Source organism: Lampetra fluviatilis, chromosome 10 (assembly GCF_964198595.1).
Source record: "Lampetra fluviatilis chromosome 10, kcLamFluv1.1, whole genome shotgun sequence".
NCBI lineage: Eukaryota > Metazoa > Chordata > Hyperoartia > Petromyzontiformes > Petromyzontidae > Lampetra > Lampetra fluviatilis.
Window position 1 is genome coordinate 7,739,380 of NC_136284.1, and position 27,841 is coordinate 7,767,220.

Here is a 27,841-nt window from a genome sequence, read left to right on the forward strand (position 1 = left end):
AAATAACTTCTTGCACGTTCCTCAATAACTGTTGCCTTGAAAGGAAACTAGAAATGGCCCTTGATCGGAGGGTGTTTTTTTTGCTATTTGTGGTTGGGCACACTGCGAACGGCAGTATCACCAAACAATTTGTGAAAAATATTAAGCAAACAAGCATACATAGTATCCACAAATCGATTAAAATCTATTATTACGACCACGTCAGTGTACTTGACAGTCATCTCTGCAGATCGAAAGGGCACCCCCAGTGGCAGCTGCCCATGTGGTCACAGAGGTGACGACTGCACGTGCCCAGCAAACGGGTATTCGTCTGCTAGCAGGGGGCGATGATTATGTACATTTATAACCATAATCATACTCTAACCCACGATTCAAATAAATGTTTTTTTCTATCCACTACCAATACACGTATCGAACCGTGTACGAAATAGTCTACAGTAATTAACCATACAAACGAGATGGTTTAAACGATAAGAGAATCAATTGTTTGTTTTATTAAATCGTGACTCTTGATTGTGACAATAGATCAGAAACACGGACACCGACAAATACAATGCAAATGCCGAAATTCATGGTTGATGGCATTGATGCATGCTGGGAATACACCGACACAGAACAGATAGAGGAGGAGCCACTTTGGACCACGGAACAAATATGAGTTCGTCATTAAACATTTTGGAAATCTACTCGTTTATCCAGGAGAGCCACACTGCTGTGTAGGACTCTTTCCACGAGGGCCATGCACTGGGTTTTTATTTTAAGATATCAGCCAGTTTATGAATGTTTAAACAAGGGAGTAAACCGGAGCATTCGGAGAAAACCCACACACGCAAGGGGACAACACTATCCCTGTACATATGGAAGCAGATGGCGATTAGTTCACTTGCTGTACTGCCTTCTGGTGAGCCAGGGTATGGGGCACCTTGAAGCTGAACCGGACGGAGCTTTGCAACATGTGTGATCCACCATCACTGCCTCCACAGTGCTGATTATACCACTAGAGACATCAAAATGACTATTGAGAAAAGTGGGCGTGGGCAAGACACATTGTTGAGAGGGATGACAGATGTACAAAAATAGTAACAGAATTGCAGCTTAAGGGGAGAATAAGCCCGAGAGGATAACCGTCCTGGAAATGGATGAATGAGATCCGTTCATGTGCAGGAGCTTAAAACATTGCAGGACCTTTAGGGATATAAAGTTGTGGGAAGGCCTTCATCTAGCAGTGTATAGATCATGATGGAAGGTGATTAGTAAATAAAATACAATTATAATCAATTGTCTTAACCATTTAGTCCAATTAACAACTGGGAACCCAGTAACTGACAATGTCCAGCACAATCACAACACAGTGCACAGAAATAAAACTCTCAACGCAGGTGATGACCCATAGATATCGTTACCTCTTACCGGTGGTACAGATATTGTGTGCATGTGGTGCAGCAACTGAACAAGAGCCGCACGGACCATGGGCTTCAGGCGCTGCGCAAGAGGGGGAAATTTGGATAGGGGCTCCCAATGTATTCCTTGCACCAAGACCCATGCCAACCACAACTACGCCACTGACGGAGATGAAGTCTAAAGATATGCTACACAGTTAGTAGTTTCCAAATACACAAACGATCTTGAGTTCAATTGTTTGAGTATATAACAAATTCACGATTGCATTGTTTTATTGTATCGGACTACATATCTGAAACATCACATAAAAGGGGCAAACATCGTAAAAACTTTGTAGCAAGTAGCATATTCAATGTCTCAAAGTGAATTCAATTGCGTCTTTAACCTGCATGTATACAAGTGTAAACAAGAGGTTAAAATACAAGTAGCATGGCTAAGATTGAAATGTGAGCAGTTGAAAGGGGCTCTCAATGACATGCTGAAGATCTTAAAATATGGAAAGCATCTGTTATGTCCATCAACCCTTAGTTATGAGCGTAACACATGATATCCAGATCTTAAACTTGATATTAAAATCACAACAAAACGTGCGTTTCCGAAATACAGTAGAATGTATCGGTAAAGGACATGGTTACCAGCACTGTACATTTACATAGCCAAATACCAGCGAATTAATGTAGATATTACTATAATTGTCTGTATGCTATAACAGCATCCTTATGAAATGCTGAATAGAAATGTAAAATCTCGAAGAACAAACTGATGTACTGGCGTTCCCTCGCATAACGCGCCCCTCCCATTGCGCTAATTCGCAGTTACGCGATTCATATTTTAGGAATATACTTCACAGCTTTGAGTTTCAATTGTCAATTATACAAATTAAAAATTAACAAATATTTCTGATGGCGTCACCGTGGCATAGCAGCGCCCAGTGCCAAGGGTTGGGCATAGCATCTTAGATCTCCTGCCTTTTTCATACGTGCTGCTGCAAGCAGCCCACCAACGTTTTCAAGAAGCCCTGAAGTTACTTCTTATTAAGTAATCTTTGCAAGTAGTAATCTTTTCAATATGATTTATTAAACTCCTTAATATTAACATTGCACAAAATACTTAATAAGTATAACATTTACACCATTGGAACCTCCTTTGCCAGTAGCAAAATATGATAAAAAAAACAATGATCAAGTATAACATTTATACGTATTTTGTAAATCCAGGGCGAAAACAATGCAATTACTTACATTTTCTTTGGAAACGCTTCCCCCTTATAACATGTCTATGGGAAAATAGCATTCGTACAGCGCGATTCGACTTTGGCGCTGTTTTTCAAGAATGCCTGTCACGCGTTATGCGAGGGAAGCGAGTACTTCAACAAATCCAAAATACACTTCTTGCACGGTGGGCAAGAAATACTATAAACATTCTGCAGTTGCAAACTGCTAAGTAATCACATGTAATAGTGTCTACTGTGGCATTACTGTATTTTAATATCTGGAATTCAAATAACCGCAACCAGCGGTGTGGGGAGGCCGTCATCCAGCAGTTGATTAACAAGTGCTGTTCATTGCTGTTTTAACACCTGGTATAACATAATAATACAAATCACAACATTTGGTAGAATCAAGAGTCCTGTTATTTACATATTTTCATTAGTCATAAAAGGCTACGTTTTTATATGTGCTCCAAATCTGCCAATATTATTTTTTCACACCGTACAATGACATTCACACATGATGACAAAAAAGTGAACAGTCAAAATAAGCACAATTAAATTCTACAGATGTGGAGTGTACGGTCTGGCTGGAGTAGAACAAGGTGGCTTGTGATCACAACGGGTGGTCTGTGTTGCCTTGGGCGGATTTGACACGTCCTAATGAGGCTGGCGCGTCTGCCTCAATCCCCAGCCTCCCGGACTCTCATGGCACAGCAAGAACACATACTACAGCATATCTCTGTATTCATCCTATTTGTACAAATACATTAAGGAACGGTCAACATTGTCCTTATCTGCAGCAGATATTCACTAAAAATGTACACGCACACAATTTTGCTTTGTCTTATTTATTTTGAAGCATAAGTGTGATAAGTGAATGACGTGTTTTTCAGTGCTTTCTATTAGTGTACATTTTTAAACCATATGGTGTGATGACTGCAGAATTACTGTTTGCAGAACGTTTAAAAAAATTGTTTAGAATAAGCGGCAGCTGGAACTTGGAAGCTGAGAGGTTGTATCTAATCACAATGGTAAAATTACCGAGCACAACTGTAGGTTTTCATACACATTTACTCGTTTATCTATCACTCTTTGTGTAGTAATAATATTTACAAATCAGTTTCACATGATTCAACGGTGTTCTAACACACCATATGAAGCGTTAAATGGAATGGTGTTACAATATACGGCACTTATGTCAATGGGGTTGTGTAATAGTGCCCTCTCGTGGAAAGTCTGCTTTTATACCATGATATTACCAAAATCCAACTATATTTGCAATGCATATAGTATGACTCCAATAAAGTGCACTTTCATAACGAATTGCATAATTTTGTGGCTTTTCCCCTTCGGTGATCTATATATTTTGGACCGGCACGAAGTTGTTAACAAGCCAATTGTAATGGAAGAGGTCACATGATCCCAAAATGAGCTTGAAAATGCTTTCTGTATTCTTCCTTCAGCTCAGCGGGAAATGTCTGTCCACAGACAGCACACGCCGCTTCCGTCTCCTCTGAACACATGCTGGGCACATTCTGCAAAGTGATTAATTAGAAAAGGTGAACATTTAAATAATGAAGGAAATTAAAAAAAGGTGTTTCATTATTCAATACATCCTTTCAAATATGAAAAGTATGTTTTAAAAAGATGCGTGCATAGAAAATACTCGGCACATTTTTATACGCCGATGCAAAAACAAGTTACCTGTATGATTAACCTCTGCAATGACTCATTGTCTGAACAGCCTCGGTTGATCAAAGTGAATGTGTCTTCCAGGGGCAATGGGTCTGCTTTTCCAGATACATTGCTCTTACTCCTGTAATGAACTGCATTTATATGGTTGCTGGGTAAAACCACTTTAATGAGAGAATGGGGTTCTTCTGAGGATTGTAATGGAGCTGTGGCAGGAGAAACAAAGAATAGTTTTGTCATCACAATTGCAATAAACGAATGAGTCAAACATCTAGTGTATAAGTGAAGCATAGCGAGGATGCACAAGGTTTCCAAATGTACTTACAGAAACCAGATGTTTGCTTCTTTGCTGCCAGTTTTTGGAGCAGCCCTGATTGGCGTTTTGCCAATTTCTGTAACTTAGAAAACTCCTCACAAAGTTGGAGGTAAATGTCTTGCATTTCTGTCAAACTATAAAAAAGAACACAAGTAGAATAATTTAGAAGATAAGGCAAATGTATAACTATTTTACATTTGATGTAGCCCATTAAACAACCATCACAATTGTGTAACCATCATCGTGTTTTTAGCAACACACCATTTGGTAATATTTTCACTTTACCTATTGGATGAGATGAATTCTTGATCTGTTCGTGAACTTTCAGTTGTAAAGGAGTTAGGAACCTGCAATTTGAGTCGCTCCTAATTGCAAATAAGAAATGTTATATTTAGACCACAAGGAGCAAAACAATATTTTCACAATCACATTCTGATATATAGTATATATCACTATGTAGGAAATTATGTGGTACATCTAACAAATGCTTCAGCAATGTAGATCTGAGTCTTCATACCTTACCTATAACAAATGCAATATTAAGAAGATGTAATTGTCATAGAAATTAGCTAAAGACAAAGCACATATACATTATAATGTACTCAGAATGTGGGTCATATTGTGATTATATACATATACAATGTGCACAAGGATGCTAAAAAAAACGGTTACCAAACATTTTTGCTGTATTGTTACAAGACAACAGAAATAAGAACATGACAAGGACAAAAGTTCTTCTGATGTGTTGGCATGTCCCTTACCGTGAGCTGTAACTCTCTGTTGTGACTTGTCTCAAGAGATTTCTCTAGCTCCTTGACCTTGCTCTCTAGCTCACACACTTTGCTCTGATGCACCACCTCTCGATGCATGTCCACCTCAGGGGATGCAGCAAGAGGAAGAGACCTTTCCTGTGTTTGGGGACTGTACAGCTGGTCCCTTACTGCATACACACACGGCACATACTGAGTACAGTACTTAAAACATGCGTAATGCCAATATAGTGTGCGCTACTATGACTGTTTATAGTATATTGATTAAAAAAATATTAGGTTACAATTGGTATGAGGATACATACATCTGAAACTGCATCAGCAAGAATACTATACACACATCACTACATTAAGGAGGAATGCACAATGTGCAGCAACAATTTAAAAACAAGACTATTTCAAGCAGGCTATACAACAAATAAGGTTGTGGGCAGCCGAGGGGTGTGCACCAAAATACTGAACTATGCTTTCATGTCGATGCTCCCCGCCTGTACTAACCTGCACTGACAATCATGGTGAAATATGGTCAAATAACCCAACATGACCTATATGGCATGGGAAGGCTCTCATCCAGCAGTAAATTGACAAGAAGGCTGGACATGTGAGTGTTCCGTGTTGAGTGAGAGTAAACTCGCACCTTTCAATGTCTCCGTCTCTGTCACCATCTGCAGGAGCTCTACCTCCCGAGCTTGCAGCTGCTCAACAGTCTTCTCCACCTCCATCTCCAGGCTCTCAACTTTTTTCTGCAGACCATCCACCTCATCGTTCTGTCAATGGCATATGCTTACCATGATGCATGCACAAGCACTGACAACTCCAATTTGACGCGACAGTATAATAAAAAAAAAAATCTTACATTTTTAAATGAACAAACACAATTTGTACTTTTATATAAAATGTCCATGTGTAAATAAATACGTGAACATTTAAAACCAGTAAATGTAAGTCAGTTTTATATGTACTATTAGCTAAATCTTTACTTTAAGTGTTTACAAAACTGCTTTCACTTAATTGTTTAACAAATCTAGCACTAAGTACAGTGAAATCTTTGCAAATAAAAGTCTGCTTGCTTGGTGTGGATGTGTTTACAGGGCCTATTTCCTTGATTTCCTGCAGCTAACCTTTGACATTACTTCAGACTAAATGAAACCACAACATTTATCGTTCAGGTCAGTATTAAATGCTAACATGCAATCTATGAATGTTAGTATATTAGCTCATAAACATGTAATAATGAGTTATTTTTTTCACTTAGTCCATTGTGCATTGCTCTAGTAATCTCTGTGCAGTCATTTCACTGAAGAATGGATGAATACACTACTTAATAATGAGCGGACAGGCAAGACAATTTTAGAATTTCCAAAATAAAAAACACAGTTGCATGCGCACTGCACGTAACCATTCACATCAGCGGAGCATTACAGTTTGAAAAAGCATGGCAAAATCAAAGACGTACTTTTGAAATCCATGCCAGTCATGGCTAACACGTAACATTGTGCCTGGGAAAATCAGCTGTAGACCACATGTTTCAAGGCTTACAAAGGGAAGCTTGATGTTGTGCACAACGAGACAAGGTGCCATTTATGTATGTGTACCGTCAGCTAAGTGCCATTAAGGAAATAACTGAAAAGGCCCGATGAGGAGCTTAAGAGAGTAATTTTGGTAATGACCGAAAAATGGTTTAAACAGGGTTATTCTTTGGCTCACAGTTGAGAAAGCATTTTTATAACCTTTACACTCGTGTTGAGAATAGGTGTATGTTGTGTATGTGTCACCACTGTTAGGACGACAGATACCAAATAGATTGCAGTATTTCATAACTGCATGGAACAATACTTTGCAAAAGTCAAATTTAATCTGGTTATAAACATTTCATATTTTAAATGTCTTAAATGGACCGAGTCTTGTTTCCATGGAGAAACCATAAACATTAAGGTATCAAAGGTCTGGGTCTGAACATGATCTATTCTCCACACAATAAAACTAGTTTTAATTTCTAATTTGTATTCAAAGTACATATTTTCAGTCTACACTCCTCCCAATCATGATATCCAAATCATATATGTGGGTGTACAAAGTGTATTATATCTGGTAATCCATTGCACTGCATCATCACCAGCCATTCAATCCACGACTGCATGAAGGCTTCCCCAAGCCATTACCATCGCCCACAGTCTTATAATGTAATAAACCATATATCAACTGCACATGGGCTGATTTCTTCACTCCATCTCTTTGGTGGACGTCCTTTTGGGATTCTTCCCTCTTTGGTTGCCACTGCTATTAGTCCCGAGCACCAGCTATCAACCTTTCTAGCAAATTGTTCTGCCCAATTACTGTTCTTAGCAGTCAATTTGATGGCTCGAACTTGCATATGTCTCTAATTTTGGAAAACTGGCACGGCGATTCGCACACTGTTCTATGAATCTGGAAACCTGAGCTCAATTCCTGACCATGGCTAAGATCAGTTGTGAGTGGTATCCGAACCGATCCTTGAGTGCCCACCTTCACCAACTCACTTGGAATAGTGTGCAGTGTAGCCAAACATCCCCTGTGACTGCCAAGACGAAGGGGGGCTTTCATACAGGAGTGGATTGATAAAGCGCTGCACATCATTATACAATGTGAATATGTTATCTCATCCATGTGCTCCTTTATATATATTTCGGTATGAAATGAACTACATGCAGCATGCTTTCTTTACCTTTGCCTGCAGGCTCTTAAACATCTCTTTCTTCTCCAAACAGTTATCATGATATGCTTGGTAGGCCTTGTTTAACTGCTCACTCACATGACCATTTTTTCCATCGCCAGATACCATTCCATTCTTCCCCTACAAGAATTTCAGAATACATTTTTGTTCAAATGTAGCATAGGCTATGTCGCAATGTATGATGACGCTGCAACTGTACTGTATTTCCTTGTTTGTAAAAATATCTACGCAGGCACATACTTGTATGCTCTCCCCAGGACAATGCTACTACGATACATCATGAACTATTTGTCTAATAATACAAAATGGGTCTTGATAAGATTACATGAAAAAAATACCAACAATATCACAATGCCAATAATTATGGCAAGCATTAGATTTTTACTAACATGATTTAAATAAAGTTCCCACACCTCCCTTATCCCAATATTTATTATTTTTTCTCATCAACAAATCAGACAAAATGCTATACCAATGAACAATTGTCTAATGCAGTTTCCCATATTCCAGTCCGAGCAACCCACAAAGGTCAGACTCTTGATGATTAAATGAAGCGTTTTCTCGGACATACGGGACATGCTTCCCAATCATCAGGCATGTGCAGCTTATAATGACTTCATCTGCATTCATATGGATATAAATGAACATGAAAAAAGACCATGGTGGGTGATAAGGACAGGATTATAGGACACTGACCAAATCTATCAATTTACCAATACGCTTTTAACACAGGGCGAGGAACAAAACTAGAGAACCCTTCTTGGTCTATCCAACACATATGCGTTTGATCGTGCACGCGTAAAGCGGTGTACCTGCTGCAGATTTTCCAACTGACGAATCTTGATGTCCTGCGTGCGCACAGTCTGTCTCAGGAACTGGTTCTCTCGCTCGGACTGCTGCAGGCGAGTCTTGAGATCTCCGTATGCCACCAGCAGCGCGCCATGCGAGCCCAGCCTGTCCTCGGACTCACTCCTATGCGAGAGTCCCTGTGATGGTGCTGGAACTTGCATGGGTAGGCGCAAAGGCTCCATGCCAGATGACCCTTCCATCTTCTCGCCTTCTAGCTCAGTCTGGCTGAGGATGGAGATGTCATCGTCCGAGCTGCTCTGGCTCTCTAACATGATGGTGCCGGTGAAGACCCTCTCGTCTTCTCAAGCAAGCCCTCCTCAACGTTTTGTGCTCAATGAGGAAAAGCAGTGTCCTGGGCAGAACACATATTATCGTTGTAATTATCAACATGATAGGTACGAGAAAATAAAGTTCTCCAATTGATGACGCTCCGGTGGAGTGGGCAGGACGGTGCCGTATCTTAAAATAACACAAGTAACTATTTACATTATTACTTTTAGTTTTAAAACGTAAATTAAATAACTACTTGACCGCATTGGCAGACACCAGGAGTCGACCTGGCTTAAAAAAGTGGCATGAGCAGAAACATAATTGTCAGCAAAACGTCGGACATAATGCTGGAAAACACTATACAACCCGAAAACACACCACAGTGATATATATAGCACAATTGCGAAAACCCACGAAGTAGAGTAAAACGGGTGTTGACGGATTGATAGGTCATTAACATGAAATAATTCAAGGGTTTAAAAGGTGATATTTCACAGTTAAAAGTTCATTGAATACTCCATGTGTACCATACACCGTTATCAGTAAGTTTATTCTGTATTATAGTAACTCTCAACTACAAACATTCTAAGGAACAGAAGAGGCTTTGTTAATTTAAAAAATCCCTAAGATTAGCAAAGTACGAACAGTCGGTCAGGTTGTTTGGCCAAGGTCGTAACAAAGCAGTCCGAAGTCGACTTTGTACGAGTAAAAATGTAACTTGCTGTGAGACACTTACATCATTTCTTGCAAAACAGATCGATATAAAGATGGCATAAGCTATGCAACACAGACGTAAGGTGAATCAAGACACCTTAAAACATTTTCCGACACCTTTTTTGTACATTCTACACCGTGCATTACTCATTTCCTTATCTTCGATCCGGCCAGCGGCTTGCAAGTCGGAAGGTCATGAGTTCTCAATCGAGGTACAGGTGAATGACTCGGACCATCATCTTCTCCGGGGTCGACACAAGTACTGTGGAGGACCACTTTGTGGGGAAGTCAACAGTGGTCGTCCGCTGGAGACTTAAGGCATATGGAATTTCCACTACTTCGCTCAGAATTGTTAACATTAGTGCTCATATGAGCAACACATCACTTCCACTTTTCCCGAAAGTGCCATAATCGATTCAATTCCTACACGAGCACAGCATTTGGAGATTTTATTTCATAAGTAAATCCACAAATTGCGTATGGCCACGCAACTATTTCAGGGCAATAGTGGCTCACGTACAGCCCCCGTGTCAATTCACTGCTGGATGAGTGCCTCCCCGCAGATTGTGTGTTATTTGACCATACCCCGCCACTCTCGACTTAAAAGTCGCTCGTGTATGCTTTATCAAAGGTTATCTACACCACAACCTGACCAAACCTGAGAGGCACATCTCGCTAACAGTATTTATTTTAAATGTTATAGCAAACAGATTACACCCCACGGGGTCCATTCGATCAGAATTGCGCAAAGAGGGCCCAACAGTCGTGGACGGCCGCGAACCCCCAAAATGCCACAGCCGTTTCGTCGTCTTCTTTTACCTTCAGCTCCGTGACAACTCAGCCAGGCCCTGGGCCTCCCTCCCCCCCACGCCCCACACACAATCACCCGCGGTGTGAGCGAGTTTCCAGCCACGAGCGACGTGCAACTCACACGAGAGGAGAATTGAGAGTGGAGATGGCGGCGGTGGTGACGGCCGCTGGATCGCCCAGGCTCAATTTCGGCCTCCGTTCATCGTTACGCAACTCGTACGACGATTAAAACAAAAAAAACACCGCGACAACGGCCACGCGTATGTACGTGTTTTTGTTGTTGTTGTGAGCAAAAAATAAATCACCCTCTTCTCCATGAAAATTGTAGCATTCGCGTGTGCGAGAGGGCATCTGGATGCGTCGCTTCCTGCTCATGGGCTTGGCAGGAGGCCGCGGTTGTCAACACGTGATTACCGCACGCTGTCGAAACAACGCGCAGCGAATACAACCCAATCGCTCTCTCTTCTCTCTCTCTGTCTCTTTATTTTATTTCTCTTTTTTTATTATGAAGAAACAGCAAGTGGGCTTGGGCAGTACACGTTGCTAGAAAGGGATGATGGCCTATGGTCAAGAATAAATAATAGTCGAGTGACAGCCGATGGTTGGGGACGAGCCAGAGAGCACGTGGACCATGGAGACGGAACGATGGCATTATCTTGTGTGCAGATGCATCACGAGGTTTAGATGTCTTTGGATGACTACGGGATTGGGAGGCCTTCATCCAGCCGCGGGTCGATCATGGCTGTGTTAATAATAACAGACGAAATGTGCAGCCCAGAGAAAGTGAAAACTAAACTGATCTCGAACCACCTTACATGGACACTATGCAATCTCTTTTACCAGTGGCAAAATATAGTAGTAGGTTTTTACCCTTTTAAACTGGTACAAAACTGACACCTTTATTCAATGCATCATTTTTGCAATGACCACAACACAAGTAGTCAAAAAAGCAAACAAAAAGAAGCAACTCTGATAATGATAATAATATGCACTGTCCTTGAAGTTGATTGGTCCACACCCGAGACGGCTTTCTTTAGAGCCTAAGTCCCCATTGGTGTTGGACCAGATGACACCAGAAGGCGTACAACTCAAACACAGTGCATTGTTTGCTTTTTTGACTACTTGTGTTGTGGTCATTGCAAACATGATGCCTTGAATAAAGGTGTCAGTTTTGTACCAGTTTAAAAGGGTAAAAACCTACTACTACCACCTTACATGGCTTTCACTGAATGCATGATGGGCGTTTAACGTGGCTGACGATGACATACCTGGCAACCCACACGGGCTGCCCGTAGCTTTGTACATTGAAATTGAGTTTTCGAGTCCATACGGCGTACAGCCGTCTCAATAGGACATTTATATGTTTATTGTGTTTCCCCCTTGCTATGGGACTTTGTAGGATGAACGTTGAGATTTATAAGGCCACGGGGTGACCAATAATGTCTGAATTGGTCTGTGATAAGTTGGCACTGATAAGGGGTTGACAGGTATGCGATGCCAGTGAATTCTCGCTCCCCTTATACATTACAATAGCACGCATAGTGATGTGAGTACATTTTGACAATCATCAGCCATTACCTTACACGTGTTTGTCCACGCCGTATCGATTTTTAGAGCATAACAAAAGTCCTCGTCGCTCAGAAATCGGCCACGTTGTGGTTTTGGATTTTCTTTTTTTTAGTGCGCCTTTAGCCCCATGAGTACGGTGCTGCGTCAGCGTCAGCCCCCAAAGTTCGTCATTGCTGGGATTTTCCCGTGGCCTTAAAATAATAAAAATACCACCAACCCCGAAAACGTACGAACTTGCACACGCACACATTGGCACAAAACAACTTGTGAACAACAGCACCGAAAATAATTCGAAACGCTCGGCCACGTTCGATTTCTATGAACAAGTTTGTGCGGATTGTGATGGCAATCGCAGAGGGTGTGTTTGATGTCAGGTTCTATTCTGTGGCAGCAGCAGCAGCAATATGTTTAGAAGCTAAATGTCAATCTTCTTGGTTCTTTCGGTAAAGTCACGTAGAAGGGAAATAATAAAATAATAAAAATACAACATAATAAATACAATTCTCACGACGTTTCGGCCACAACGCAAACAGCCGTCCTCAGGTGAAGAACAGGGCTGTCGGAAAGACAGCGTCCGAATGAGTTGTGGCCGAAACGTGAGAATTGTATCTTATTATGTTAACATTTTATTATTTTATTATTTCCCTTCTACGTGACTTTACCGAAAGAACCAAGAAGATGAATCCCTGCAGTCACGAAAGCTTTAAATCAAAATCTAAATGCCAATGTCGAGAGGTCTTGCTCGCCGCGAAGACGGCTTCCCGAGAAAGTTAGTGGAGTTTTTTTTATATTTCTTCTTTGTTGCGGTCGCGCAGACTACGATGGTTTTCCGTTTATGAAGACGTGCGCATCGGTCTGTCACGTTTCCTTGAAGATAACGAATACCGTCATTCATTTGATGTCAGGTATACTCCATAGACTCGTATACCGATGAGTCCATCATCATTCACGGCCAATCCACTGCTGGATGAAGACACCTCCCCACGCCGTCACCGCCGCCGCCTCCTCGCGATTTTACCACGTAATCAGTCTAACACGTAATTTCGGGACCAATATCCATAATAGAGGTGTTTTGGTTTTCTGTTTACGTGACAAACCTTACTAATTGGCTGTGTCGGGTGGTGGCGGGTTTAACGACACATTTATCTTTTACACGATCTAACAAAAAAAATACATCTGGGTGATTGTATTCATCGCTCCATCTCCTTTGTGGCCCGGCTCTCCATTCCTTGGCTCCAACTCCTTTCTTATTCTTCACTATCGGTCCCTGGCTAGTCAGCTGAATTAGTTTAACCAGGTGAGAGAGAACTCACGAAACCAGCTAGACACTGGAACTTTAGTCTCATTTGTTTTTATTCCAAAAAGGAATAAAACAAATAAACGTTGCTTGGTGGCTCCCCCTGCTGTACATTTGCCTCGCTTACAATTGACTAAGTTTTGGTAAATGTACAACGTGTAAGAATGCATTTTCCAGATATAAAAAAAATTCTAAATAGGTTTTGACCCTTTATGGCAATGAAACAGCAGGTGTTAATATGTTCAAACACCAAATAGAAACCAATACCTGTCAATCCATCCGGTTTAGCCACATTCTTGTACAGGCATATGGCATACAGCCGTTTAAATACGGGCACATGTTTTTGTCTATTTATTTGTGTTTCTCCCTTGTGATGGGACTTTGTAGGATGAACTTTGAGATCTATAAGGCAACAGGGTGACCACTAAGGTCCGAATTGGTCTGTAATAAGGTAGGCACTGATTGATAAAGTTTTGACAGGCATGGAAACCTTTTGCAAGGAATAAAGTTTGCACGAACCACACGTATTTGTGGTGAACATGCAAACAAACATGCCCTGATAATATGAAAACATAAGAATAGGGTTTACCCTTTATGGCAATGAAGCATGTGTTAAGATATTCAAACACCAAATAGAAACCTTTTGCAAGGAATCATATCTGCATTAACCACACGTACTTGTGGTGAACATGCAAAAAACATTCTCTGATATCTCCATACAGTATATATAAAAGGCAAAGTTGTGAATATGTGTGTCTGTTCAAAATGTTTAGCGTACTTCCCGACATGCAACAAACTGGAAATTTGCCATGTGGGTGCTTGCCAGACTGTACACCATGCAACATTATAAAATTACACTTTTGTTTTTCTTTTTTTTGGGGGGGGGGGGGGTAGCTAAATAATGCATATATTTTTTGCACAGCAAGTGATCTGACGTCAAATCTGTCACGTGACCCGCGCACGTGGAAGCGTCGAACCCGGCGACCCGAGTTCGATTCTCACTCACGGCCAACACCAATGACCATTATTTCGACCGCTCCTGGGCCTCCCCTTGGTCGACTCAGCCTCAAACGAGTAACTGCTGTGGTGTGCGAACATTGCCACTGGGGAGACAAAGGCGGCCGGGCGTGGTGAATGCAAGTCCCGGGGCGAAGCCGGGTAGTAAAGCTAGTTTAATATATGGCATTGTCTTTGAAACTGATTGGCCTACACCAGAGACAGCCTTCTGTATGGCCTCGTCTAACCAGTGTCTGACCAGAGAACGCCAAAAGGCGAATAGTACAAAGACAATGCACTATCAGAGCATTTATTGGCTGGGGTGAGCAGCTGCAAAATGTAATTGTGTAGATTTATATTTGGTGTTTGAACGTCTTAACACCTGTTTTATTGCCAGAAAGGGTAAATCTATTCTGATTATGTTCCAGTTTCACTTCCCAAGTTGACCCTTTGTTGTACCACAGTAATCTACAGGACGCATTGCCATGCGGTTTCCCGCGAGAAAAGAATGCAACGGGACGGAAAGCACAATACTATGTTTGTTTTACTGTACAAGTAACATGGCAGTGTGAATGTGAACTCATAAAACAAGCTAAGCTGCATGTCGGACAAACTTCTATATACCAATAGATTTTACTGACTTAATTTATAGCAAGGTTAAATTAAAAGAACATCTGAAACTTGTTGATTTTAACCCACTTTAAGGCAATCATTATAATAATAATTATCAATGTAAGGTTATAATGAGTATGAACGCCTTTCCAAAAGCCACAATCCATCTCGTCCCTGCACATGAGCTGATCTATTTGCTCTGTCTCCGTGGTAATAGCGATCCCGGCAGGCGTCTTTCCCTCATTTGGCTGCCCCTCCGTCGTTAGTCTCGACCACCATCATCACCACACCTTGTCGCGAATCAGGGTGAGAGTCACGTGCAGAGTGAGAGGGTTGGTCACGTGCAGGGTGGGGGTCACGTGCAGGGCGAGGGTCACGTGCAGGGTGGGGGGGGTTTAGTCACGTGCAGGGCGAGAGTCACGTGCAGGGAGAGGGGGTCACGTGCAGGGTGGGGGTCACGTGCAGGGAGAGGGGATCACGTGCAGAGTGAGGGGGTCACGTGCAAGGCGGGGGGGGGGGGTCACGTGCAGGGAGAGGGGGCCACGTGCAGGGTGAGGGGGTCACGTGCAGGGTGAGGGTCACGTGCAGGGTGAGGGTCACGTGCAGGGCGAGGGTCACGTGCAGGATGAGGGGGTTAGTCACGTGCAGAGTGAGTCACGTGCAGGGTGAGGAGGGTCACGTGCAGGGAGAGGGTCACGTGCAGGGTGAGGGGGTCACGTGCAAGGCGGGGGGGGGTCACGTGCAGGGCGAGGGTCACGTGCAGGGTGAGGGGGTTAGTCACGTGCAGAGTGAGTCACGTGCAGGGTGAGGGGGTTAGTCACGTGCAGGGTGAGGGGGTCACGTGCAGGGCGAGAGGCGCGAACGCTGCGTGAGGTTCACGACGTCTCGGCAATGGCCACAGCCAAACGGAAGGTGACGTAATCGCTCCAAAAGCCCGAATTATAATTGCAAATACGCCTGATGGTATCATAATTATGCATTACAAATGTAATTGCCACTGCCAAAATACACACTAACACAGCATCTTGATCTTATTATTTCTTATGGCAACATTATACGTGTACAGTATTTCGAGGTTATTAAGCCATTTAATGGGCTCTGTGGGGGTGGGAGGGGGTTATATACGATCTTAATAAAATGTTTATTCATACAAGATTGTTATATTCAGACGCTGTACCATTACTTCAACACTTTATTTCTGCGTGTGACCAAATCGGCCGGAATCTGCCCGCCAGAACTCGGATGGGTTTGTCCAAAGGTTACACGGTGGCCAGCAGAGGGCAGTACAGCAGTAGAGAGCAAATATCGTCGTACTCAGATGGTAAATGTTGTGGCTTGGCTCTCCAACACACCGCTGTGTCGGGTGGTGGCGGGTTTTAACGACACATTTATATATTTACGCGATCTAACCCACATAACATCTATTATGGAGAGCAAATTATATTACTGGTAGGAACCTCCTGGTTACACCAGCCCACAGGGGATGATTGTGTCCGTCCGTCCGTCGTGCAGGGAGGGGCTGGGTGGGGAGGGGAGGGTGGGGAGGGGCTGGGTGGGGAGGGGCTGGGTGGGGAGGGTGGGGCTGGGTGGGGCTGGGTGGGGAGGGGCTAGGTGGGGGGTGGGAGGGGTGGGGCTGGGTGGGGAGGGGCTGGTCACCCCGTGGTGCCCTTATAAAACTCAACGTTTAACCTATTCACACCGGCTTGTGCCCGCCCTCACAGTCGGGCATATTTGCGGAATACACCACGCCGCCGTTGACCCTGGCCATTGACCGAGCAACCCAACGTTCCTTACCAGCTCCTTCCGCAGAAATCTATTTGTCTCGTGCTTCCTCCCCGCCTTCACTGACCGGTGTGGTGAGGTTATGGTCCCAAAACAAAAATAAGCCGACGGGGTGGAAGGTTCTTATCCAGTAGTGGATTGACAAAAAGTATTGTACAGTACTGAACGTTACCATATATCCTTGGAGGAATGCTACATTTAACTGTTTGCAATAATAGATGGAAACATATATATAGGTATTCCACGTATATAACGAAATTTCGTAAATCGGAATGGCTTTTCCCATTCATTTAATGCTAAAACGTTAGGGATGTGTTTCGGACAGTCATTTCAACTCTACTCTTATTCTAAACATTTACATCTGCATGCCTTTTCACAATACAGAAACAAATATGTAAAGAATATGAACAGTAAACGATTGAGTAATTATTGATTTCAAACAAAAAAGAGAATGAACCTTTTCAGGGAACTCATTAACGATCTGCGTGTTGGAATTACTGGAAAAGTGATGTGGAGGCATTTGCTGTTGCATTGTAGGAATACCGTGACAATGTCGCGGATGGTTGACGCAGCCTGGCTGGGTGCTTCTGGTTTGATGATCTCGTGGTGCGTGCCATGTGCAATTCGTTGACGCGGAAATTCGATTTCGTTAATCGAAAAGTGTCCACAATTTGTTAATTGCGTTAACGTGAAATTTCGTTAACCGAACGTTCATAAATCGAGGGAAACCTGTAATTCCTATAGTACTTTAGTATTTTCTTAATTCGCCTCAATATAATTTTAATGTTCATATTGCATGCCTATATTTAAATGTCTTGCTGTATTTATTCTTAAGGTTCGATCTGCATGTACATTAATTGCATATGAACCCACCGACAGCATAATTAACTTAAAAATAAAGCAAAAAAAAACCGAATGTAAAAACGACTTCACAATTGTGCACTCACCATTCCATCTGTTTACAAGATTGCAATACCTCACTGGTGGCCCCGAGGGAATTGTCAGGTCACTGTCGGGACTACCCCTGAATTATTGCTCGTCATTAACATGTTTATAATAATCCACCTGCAATAATGAGATATATAGCATCTTCTATCAGTGCCTGGTGCTCACAAAGCCGTGGTCTAGGGTTGCCACCTCTTGAGGTACAAAAAACAGGGACATATTATGGAAATATTATCTTATAATACCGGAAGAGAGAACTACGTGTAATTTACAAAAACTGGGACTTCATTATTTTATAATCCGGGAGGATTTACAGATTACTCAGGACAGCTACTACCTCAAAAAGAGTAGGATCCTTGTCAAACCATGACAGGTGGCAAACCAATCGTGGTAGTGTGTGTCACATTTGTCGCTGCAGTACAACTCCTCAAGGAGAAGCAAGGGGCTTGGCGACCAAGAGAAAGAGGAGGACTTGGCCTGGGTGCAGTGTGAGCACTTGGAATGTCAGAAGTGGCGGTCCATCTCGGTCAAGGAGATGGCGTCCCTTGCGGTCGAGCTGCCATGGTATTGCCACATGAACGGCGACATTTCCCACAGTTCCTGTGAGGACCCTGAAGAACCCTACCCCAGCAGTGAGGAGCTCACCTGCCACGGCCTGGAAGTGGTGTTTTCTCATAATTACCAAACGGGCAGCCTCGTGTGGGCGAAAATGACAGGCTATCCACGGTAAGGGTTATCCGTGGTTATTTTCTTGCGTATTGAAATATGTTTAGGAGCTAAATGCCAATGTCGAGGTCTGCTAGTCATGAGAGAGATTCAGGAGATTATTGGCAACAAGACAGTGTCACGTTTCTTTGTTTGTTTTAAAATATGTATTTTCAGTTATTGGTTATTCAAACTTTTGTTGTTGGGCGATATAATGACATGATATTTCTCACTTTCTTTTTTTAAATGAATATAGCATCACATGATAATTTCGGTTTTCAATATAACTATTGTAATTTTCAGTGCTGAAATATGTAGATAATATTTTATGCAAGAGTAGTAACACTGCTTAAACTATTTAATAACATAAAACTGCTAATGTATTAATTCCAAATGCTGTTGTAAATTTTGTATATTATTGGGAAAACAACCTTTGTAAATGTTTAAATGTTTTATGGGAATGAAAAGTAAACAAAGATGCATGCATTGGATTTAATGAATATACAGAAAACAGAAGACGTGAATTAGGGAATATGCAAGTTAAAGGCGTAATTTTGACCTTCAAGAAAAAGTATGTGGGTTTAGGTAGGACACGTTGTTCGAAGGGTTCACGGCCAGTGGTTGAGACGAATGACAGTGGCAGCATAAGAGGACTTTCACCAAGGAGACGGAGTGAATAAATTAGTTTATGTGCAGTTGATAGATGTATTATGACATCACAAGACTGAGAGATGGTAATGGATTGAGGAGGCCGTCATCCATTATTGGATTAATAATGATTTTCCGATTGTGGAAACATGTATTTTATTGAAAAACATCTTTATCAGATGTTTAACATTTTATGAAGGTTAAGAAAAATGCAAAGTCCCAGAATGTGCTAGGAACTAATGATTATGAATTGATGTTAATTAGCCAATGTTATATTACAGATGGCCAGCTGTTGTGTGTCCAGACCCAGACAATGGCAAGGATATGAACCGAAAACATAACGATGTCAGCTATCATGTGGAATACCTTGGTCAACCACGGAGTAGAAAATGGATTAACGTACAACAAATGGAACCATTTTCTCAACTAAAGGTATGCAAGCACACACTGAGTGAGATCCCTGAATTCTATTTTTTCTAAATGTGTACTCTACTTTATCTAAACACTGCCATCTTTCAGAATGTGCCCTCTAAAGCCAGAAACGGGGGTTGGCTGAACACAGCACTAAAAGAAGCGAATGAAATGATATCAATACCCTGTGAAGAAAGACTACATTTATGTCACTTTACAGGTAAGGAAGGCTGGGAATGCAAAGGCATGCTAATGCAATTTCTAAGACAAAAAATACAGGAACATCTCTCGAAGCTGGACTAATTGCCTTGATTCTGGTAACTGAAAACTATTAATGAGCAAATACTACAATTATAGTACAATTACATGTCAATGTAATAAACACCTAATGAATATATGAATGCTTAAAATATCATAAAAAAGGGTTTCATCCTTTCCACAATCACTGAAACAGCAGGTGTAGGCTGAGTGAGGTTCACTGAATGTGGAAGGCTTATGCAATCTTTTGACAGGCTGAAATAATGTACTGTATTCTTTTTGTTAATGTAACAAAAAATTAGGGTAAGAGCACTAAGAACAGTACATGGCATCCATGGAAACGGATTTCAGAATCTATATTGTACAACATTTAAGTACAGTATGCAATTTCCGTTTCCTACTAGATCTCGTTTCATTTGCGAAGGAACAGTGTTCGGGTTGGATTTTTTTTGGTTGAAGCTTTTAATATTTGTTTTGGGTATTCCTAGCTTGCCCTGAGTTCCAATGTACTAGAGTCCAGCTTTGACAGGTTTTGCTATACCATATAAGCAATTTATGTCTTTGCACATATATCCATGAGTGTGTACCAGGATTGAATTCATGGTCTACTTTTTTTTTTGCTGCAAACTGTCACTTGAATGTAATGAATGAACTGATGTGTTTTTTTACGATTTCAACCAAAAGGTTCTAACAGCACAGGTGAAGAAATGTTGCAAGAAACATATCACTTGCTCATGGAGGTGGATGTATTGAATGAAAATATGATCGACAAAAAGACATGTGATAGTCAGGTTCTACATTTTTTTGCATATCATTCCTGTAAAATGCATTAATGGTACTTTATTATGGAGAATGCATACACATTTGAAATAACCTGATGAAGAATACCTGTTCAGTGACGTGCTGACATTTAACTACATTTGAAGTCTTAAATTAGCTATATAAACATTACGTTATTAAGATTATCTGTATTTTTCCGATATGCTTGCAGCCTTACACACAACGTTCATTTCACGAAGAGAGCTTTCAAAATGATGAGGACAGTCCAGAGGAGCTTGTGAAAGCTAAAACAATACATTCAGACGATTCTGTAGAAATGCAGCATTCTAGTCTATCCAATGAATATGAGGAGATGGAAAACTTGCTGGAAGAAACAGCTGCCTGGCTACAAGATGATGGCTAACACCACAGCATTTAGTATTTTAGCACTTGTGAAAAGAATGTCACATGTAAAAACACAACTGACCAACAAACTATGTTCTATTTCACTTATTCGCTGTGGAATTTAAACTTTATTTCCACGTAATATGCACAATATTACCTGGCAAAGTTGCATATAATAATTACATTGTAAATGTTAATGCTGCCGCATGTTATCTTAACTCACCGTTTCCGTTGTTATTACTGTGGTATATAGTCTATTCTGGCAAAAGGAATGCAAGCACTTCTTCTTGGCTGGACATGGTTAATAGAGCTAACATCTTTAGAGGGCATTTGTTTCGTCCAATTGTGCCGATAAATCTTGACATTTTCAAAGAACCAATTAGCCTATGATACTGATATGTATAGTTTATGTACTGTATAGTGTTTCCTTTGGAATACAGTGATGTATAGCGAAATATCACTTGCATTAAAAGTGTTATCTATACAAATTTGAACTATAACACCTGTTTTAATTTTCTATGCATTTTCTATATCATTTTGGAGCAGTACAACAATAATTTAGTCTATTTAAATGCACGAATTGCTGGTGACACGTAATACATGTACTTTTGCTGTAATTAATTACACAAAGGCCTTTAAATGCTGTAATGACTTGTAATTACAGTACAGAAAAAGGGCCTTTAGCTAAAGAGTGGGGCATCTATTGTAATTCATCAAACAAGTGTAAACTAACGGCACATTCTGCAGTTAGCCTGCATGTGGAGTTTACCATTAGGCTGTTATGAGGTGGAGATATATAAGCAATGACCAACTACAGATGAGATTAAATTTTCATCTCCCCACTGAAACTGAACATGTCAATTTAACAATTAAAACGGTTTATTAAAAATAAAAAAATGTGTTAATTGTGGATTTCACTTGTTTTCTGTTTTATTCTATGGTTTCTTAAATTGGCTTACTAATAAAATCATCATCCAAATGCTCTTTATTCTATGACAACCAAGTGTGTGTGTATATTTAAAGGCAACCATATATTGTATTCCCTGTAACCCAATGGATGAAACTAAAACTAGACAATTTTTATTTTACCAGGTAAGTCCCACTGAGCTATATAACTCTTTTTCAGAAGCGACCTGGCCACAAATTATAGCCCAATTAAGTGGCTTATCATGTGGATATTTAAAGCAGCCAAACACTAAACGCATGTTTCTAAATGTGGAGCGAAAAACTGGAGGACCTGGAGAAAAATCCACACAACTACGGGGAGAACATGCAAACTCCAAATATACAGGCGTCAGGGTCGGGATCGAACCCACAACCTATATACCAGGCAAGGTACAGTAGTTAACATCTCGCCACCGTGGCGCCACCGATGAAGGCCTCTCTATGCCACTGATGTTACTCATGACCGGTAATTGAACGTGGGTCACCAAGTTCAGAGTGCATACAAGAGAGAGAATGGGGTATAGAATTAATCTGAATTAGAAACATCACAGGCCTTGGGGAAAAAAAACCCGGTGTGAGTTAAGATGCAGCTGATAAAATCGGGACAAAAGTAGAAATGGTAATGGAATTTCTAACGGACAATGGGCAATACTGTAGTGCCAAATGCGGAAGTCTGCCCAACTGTGAGTGGGTAATAACCGGTGATAATAATCGATAGAAGATATTGTCATAGGAAATGTAATTTGTGCTATGCTTTTTGCCCGAAAATTCATGAAGTGCCATCAAACACGACACATATCGATCACACTTTTTACACAATTTTCAAGTGTTAATCATGAGACACAGAGGTGATGCGTTCTAAACAATGAAACATTCTTTTCATAAACTGCACTGATAATATTTCCACACACATCAATTGGTGTTACGATTTAAATTGTTCTACAAGTTAAAACTATTTAAATTTTTACATGAATATAAATTTAATTTCGGAATGATGACAGCATTACACTGAAAATGTTAAACTGAAATTCAAGCAGGAATAAAAAATAAAGTGCATCTTTATGCATTGCTTCACATGGGAAAACAATTACATTCATAGAGTAAAACAAGCAACACCGAAAACGTTTATTGCAACATTTTTATTTAAAACAATTGTCAAGGGCTGACAACAGAGTTGAAGACAGTTTGCAGAATTCTACAGAAGCGTGCACTACAGCTACCTACCATAAAATCGAAATAAAAACCGACAGCTATCTGATGGGGAGTAAAAGAAAACCTAAAACAAATAACCCTTTCCCTGGCAAGGTTGTGGCACAGGAACAGCAAAAATAAAAATCTCTCTGTTGTTCATATAGACATCTCTATGAGCATCTGTACAAAAAGGTCTCCTCTTTATAAATTAAAACTTACTTAACTTAGTAAATGGCTGTAAAATGAGATGGAACTGATTTTTTTATGTACAGAATTTTTTTACGGCTGTAGACTGTAAATGATGTTTTTTTCACTGCAGTCGCGTTTTTTAAGGGGCTTGGTAGAGTTTAATTAAAAGCTTACGCAGCGTTGTTTTTATTCAAACATTTAAATTAGTCCAAGGCGCTATATAAGTAACTTTCTACAAAATAAAAAACACAATACACTTCATTTAATGCAAATAAAAAAGATGAAGTACAACATTCGTGTGATGATTACAGCTGCAAAAACTTTTAAAGAAACTTTAGCAAGCCAAACATTTAGACTCTACACAATGCCACAAACAAACAACTGTGATTTTGCTGCAGAGGTTGGAAGTTAATTGTGTATAATTTACATACATTTTTACAGCATTGCCAATTATTTCAATTCTGCACCATTCCACGTCCAATCTTACAACAATCTCACACTTGTCGACCTTACAGCATCATGCATCAAGCGCTTTTGTTGCTCACAACAATCAACCAAGACATAACATCAAACCATTCAACCACTCATTTAAAAACAGTGACTAACAACAAAAATGTATCAACAAATCAACATTCTTTTTTACGTTAAAATGTTTCCTCAATGACAATTTGGAGCTATGAAATTACTGATTTCTCATAATTAAAGGGACACCTGTTAAATTTGTTATCTGATTGTCGCAGTCAGGCAAGCAGCTGGCATAACACCACAACCTGAGGTAGATAAATTGCAAGTGCTGCCGACTCAATTGTAGATGAAGTCAATTTAAAGATTTAATTGGAACAAACGACATACATCATGATGCGTGATTTATTGAAAAAGTAATGCTTTTTTTTAATACCTTTTGTGGAGAATGAAACTTAATTTCATAGCTTCAAAGGGGTTTTTTGTCACCATCTGTAGTGAAATAAATCTATAGTTCTTTGAACATGCGTATATATCACGAAAAAAGAAATAAAACAATAAAAAAAAGTAGAAGAAACATGGTCCGGCCAAATAAACAACAAAAAAAATAACATGTAATGCATCAAGAAACACATATCATCGACAGGGAATTGGTTTGCACATCTTTGGTACTGATCAGAAACGTCTACTCATGACAAGTCCACTGATTTTCAAATTAAATTCTACATTGTTCAATTCACAATTGTATACATTTAACCAAATCATCAGCTGCCATACTTAAAGCATGTATAATGTAACCACTGTATTTCATTAATTCCCAATGAATGACTTGAGTTTCAAGACATGGTTCATGATAATAAAAAGAAATCGTTTGCCCTCTGCTAATGCTGCCCTTTATTTGTCACCCATCAAAAACATTTCATTGGAAACGCCATATTCCCCATTTGATTTAAACTCATTAAAAAAGCTTTCTTTGAGATTTACAAAATGTTTTTCTTTTTTTCATTTTCATGTAAAGCAAACTTAAATCGAAATAAAAGCACCTCTAGTCTATGTTTCTAAGCTTAGCAATTGGGAAAAGTAAACTCTTCCACAAATGAAGATCTACTCTGAAATGTTGACAAAATGCTTTTCACTAAATTTGTGCCCCAAGCTGAGTGACCTAAACTAATGAATCATGTGTTATTTTCTGAAAAGATACTAAAAGTTAAAAAAGCTTAAGGCCAGTGAGAACAGAAAAAAAACATCTTTATCAAATATTCCCTAAGGAAAGAGAATCCAACTGCTCGTTAAAAAAAAAACATGATAAAAAATAGCAACTCGAAAAACTCTTCAAATTTCTAGTTCTTAAAACAAAACTAAACCTAATACTAAGTTTTATCTTGAAGGAAAAAAGGGGAACGAAACAAACTTAACATAATGCAAATAAAGAATGCATCTCTCAATAGTATACTTTTTAAACTCCAGCCTGACTCGAGACTTCACCCATTCAAGCCACTCGCAAGGTCTATATCTTTTCACTTGTTTTGTTTTTCAACCTAATATTTAAGTCAATACGTTTGACAGATTCTCTTTAAAAATAATTCTTCCATAGCAAAATAAAGGAATCTGAAGATCATAGCAATCAGATGAACTATTTAGGTTCTTCGAAAGAACTCATACCAAAAATAGCAGTTTTAGGTAATTGTTTCATGAAATAAAAAGTTCTTGTTTTCCTGCTTGTGCAAAACGGACACCTTCTACGTGAAAACTTGCTGTAGCAAAAAACCTTGATTGGAACACACTCTCCACATACTTTCTGAAAAACAAAAGTAAAACTCGTATTAAATTAACAAATCAGCCACATAATGATGTTTTTCGGTAAACTTTTTTCAAATATACATGTAAAATGAAATATATACATACATAGGTAATGTAAGAGGCTTATGTTTAGATTCTCCGCATTTCAATCACTCCTGCTCACATGCAATGTCATGCTGCTTTGTTATGTTGCCAGGCAAACATTTATGTTGCGTGCGTTGTGAAGGGCTATCTGTGCATTGCACAACATAAATTAGCAGCAGATTAACCATCATGCGTGAAGGGCAGGCAGAATGTAAATGGATAAATTAGCGCCAATGGGTACACACATCACCCACATCACCACAAAAGCACGGACGTTTGCAATATTTGCAATATGAAAAACGAGGCTATATTACGCATGTATTTTTTATTACATTGTAGCAATGCACTCTCCCATTTGGCTCATATTTCTGCATATATGCATTATCATCGAGTTAGTCTGCAGTGTTAAGTGCTTTGTTTGTTTACCTTCTTTAAAAATATGAGAGACTTTACAATTCAAACTGTGAGAATGTGCCAACATTTCATCAACTTAATGAATACTACTTGTGCTTTATATATCCATACAAGCAACACACTACATTTCTTACTTGTGTATGAGAACAAAAAAATAAACTGCATGCAGTGGAAAGAATGTACCATCATCCATTAAAATTTCCATGCATTTGAATTCACTTGTCCAGTTGGACAACAATGGAAAACTGTTTAGAAATTATGGTTTGTACTTTAAAGCAAAAAAAAAACTCTTACAAATGGGAAAATTTTGGCTAGGTGAATGTAGAAAAAAAAATCGTCTATATTGACCATGCTCACCCCTAACTCTGACTGTCACTTGCCCTGCTGATAGGTGTAGGCACCATGATCAGGTGCTGTCTCTACTTGCTGTTGCTGCTGACCTCCATGCTCCTGCAACACACGAATAGCGGACAACATGAAGCAGACATTCTTTGTTCGGCTCCTTTCCTCGTACCTGTGGTTGAATGCCTTCACGTGTATTTTTCATCGTATGAAGATGCTAATATGGTGAAAGACATAGGCTGGCGAGTGGCTCTAACAGGGCTTAGCACCATGAAACCTGTTTATCAGTTTGCGTTAATCAAACACAGCCTAGGAGGTAAAACCTCTCGAAGCACAAGATCACCCCAAGGATCCAAACATCGCACCTCCTGGCTTTGACATTCCTCGAAGACGATGATGTACCATTAACCACATCAGAACATCAACAGGCTGATGCACACACACCTCCACACATGGAAAATGAAAGACAAGCCACAATGCTATTGTGGTCATGCAACCTAAATTATAGACCATATAGTATGCCACTGTAGTCTGTGCTCCGTCAATGGGAGGAGAAGCAAAACTACATGAACTCTCTTGTTGTGGCTAGCAGACCTTGACATTGGCATGTAGCTCCTGAACATATTGTCGCATGAAAAAACAGAACCATTGCGCCTTCTGTGTCTACCACGTGTGCTGCTCGTGACGACCTTGTGCTCTATTGTTTTCGATCAATAATTTTCAACATAAGAAATAAGGAAACATGTGCAACTTGTAAACATTTATATTTCAGCCACAATTATTTCCACTACCTATAGGTATAGGGACATAATTCTGAGTGCTTATTGCAATGAAACCACAAATGAGCAGCCACCATAATTGGATGCAATTCCTATATTTTTCAGGCCCACACCAAACTGAGAAAATAAATCTATTAAACGTTTTCTCTCTCGATAGACTCACTAAACCTCTGATCTCCATATTTTAAAGTCTAACATCTCTTCATTCACCTGCACATAAACTATAAACACCTCTCCCACGGTCTTAAAAATACTTCATGGTCTTGTTTATTATTTTCCTCTCTGGCCACATTTTTGCATTCTACTTCTTGGGAAGTTAGACAAAGGCAGCATTGGTTTAAAAGAACACACTGTGCTGATGATGATCAAAATGTTGAAACCAGTCCACAGTGTGCCTGTTTAAACAAATTATCCTGGAAAACACTGGTGCTGAAAGCTGACGGACCTAAACATTATGTTACGGTATAAAACAGACTTAAAATTTTGATTTAAAGCTTTCG

General features: G+C 40.2%; 2 protein-coding genes across 9 annotated transcripts in view; both read right to left on the bottom strand.

Moving 5' to 3' along the window:
- Positions 1–502: 502 nt before the first annotated feature.
- LOC144934523 (5-azacytidine-induced protein 2-like) lies at positions 503–11,127 on the bottom strand. 2 transcript variants are annotated; one of them, XM_078860388.1, is made up of 9 exons: positions 10,870–11,127; positions 8,918–9,306; positions 8,097–8,225; positions 6,030–6,159; positions 5,384–5,562; positions 4,908–4,987; positions 4,632–4,756; positions 4,319–4,512; positions 504–4,149 (listed from the first exon to the last, which is right to left on the bottom strand). In XM_078860388.1, the coding sequence occupies exons 2-9, from the start codon at positions 9,224–9,226 to the stop codon at positions 4,027–4,029; spliced, it is 1,269 nt and encodes a 422-aa protein (XP_078716514.1). In that variant the 5' UTR covers positions 9,227–9,306; positions 10,870–11,127; the 3' UTR covers positions 504–4,026. The 2 variants fall into 2 exon arrangements, with proteins under 2 accessions (XP_078716515.1, XP_078716514.1); XM_078860389.1 differs by lacking the exon at positions 8,097–8,225 and having other exon boundaries at positions 503–4,149.
- A 12,083-nt stretch (positions 11,128–23,210) lies between these two features.
- The window catches only part of LOC144934524 (RNA-binding motif, single-stranded-interacting protein 1-like), a 276,390-nt gene continuing 271,759 nt past the window's right edge, over positions 23,211–27,841 (bottom strand). For all 7 annotated transcript variants that reach the window (XM_078860394.1, XM_078860392.1, XM_078860390.1 and 4 more), the window contains 2 exons: positions 26,578–26,670; positions 23,211–25,720 (listed from right to left, as the gene is read on the bottom strand). In XM_078860394.1, coding sequence (XP_078716520.1) covers positions 26,593–26,670 — 78 coding nt within the window. In that variant the 3' untranslated portion in view covers positions 23,211–25,720; positions 26,578–26,592. The remainder of the gene's footprint in view (positions 25,721–26,577; positions 26,671–27,841) is intronic.

Excerpts from the sequence above, each read along its gene's own strand:
- LOC144934523 (XM_078860388.1), bottom strand. The coding sequence starts at position 9,226 with ATGTTAGAGAGCCAGAGCAGCTCGGACGATGACATCTCCATCCTCAGC. Across the intron at positions 4,513-4,631 it reads GAAGCAAACATCTGGTTTCT|CTCCATTACAATCCTCAGAA; the intron begins GTAAGTACATTT and ends CTCCTGCCACAG. Across the intron at positions 4,150-4,318 it reads TGCAGAGGTTAATCATACAG|AATGTGCCCAGCATGTGTTC; the intron begins GTAACTTGTTTT and ends ATCACTTTGCAG.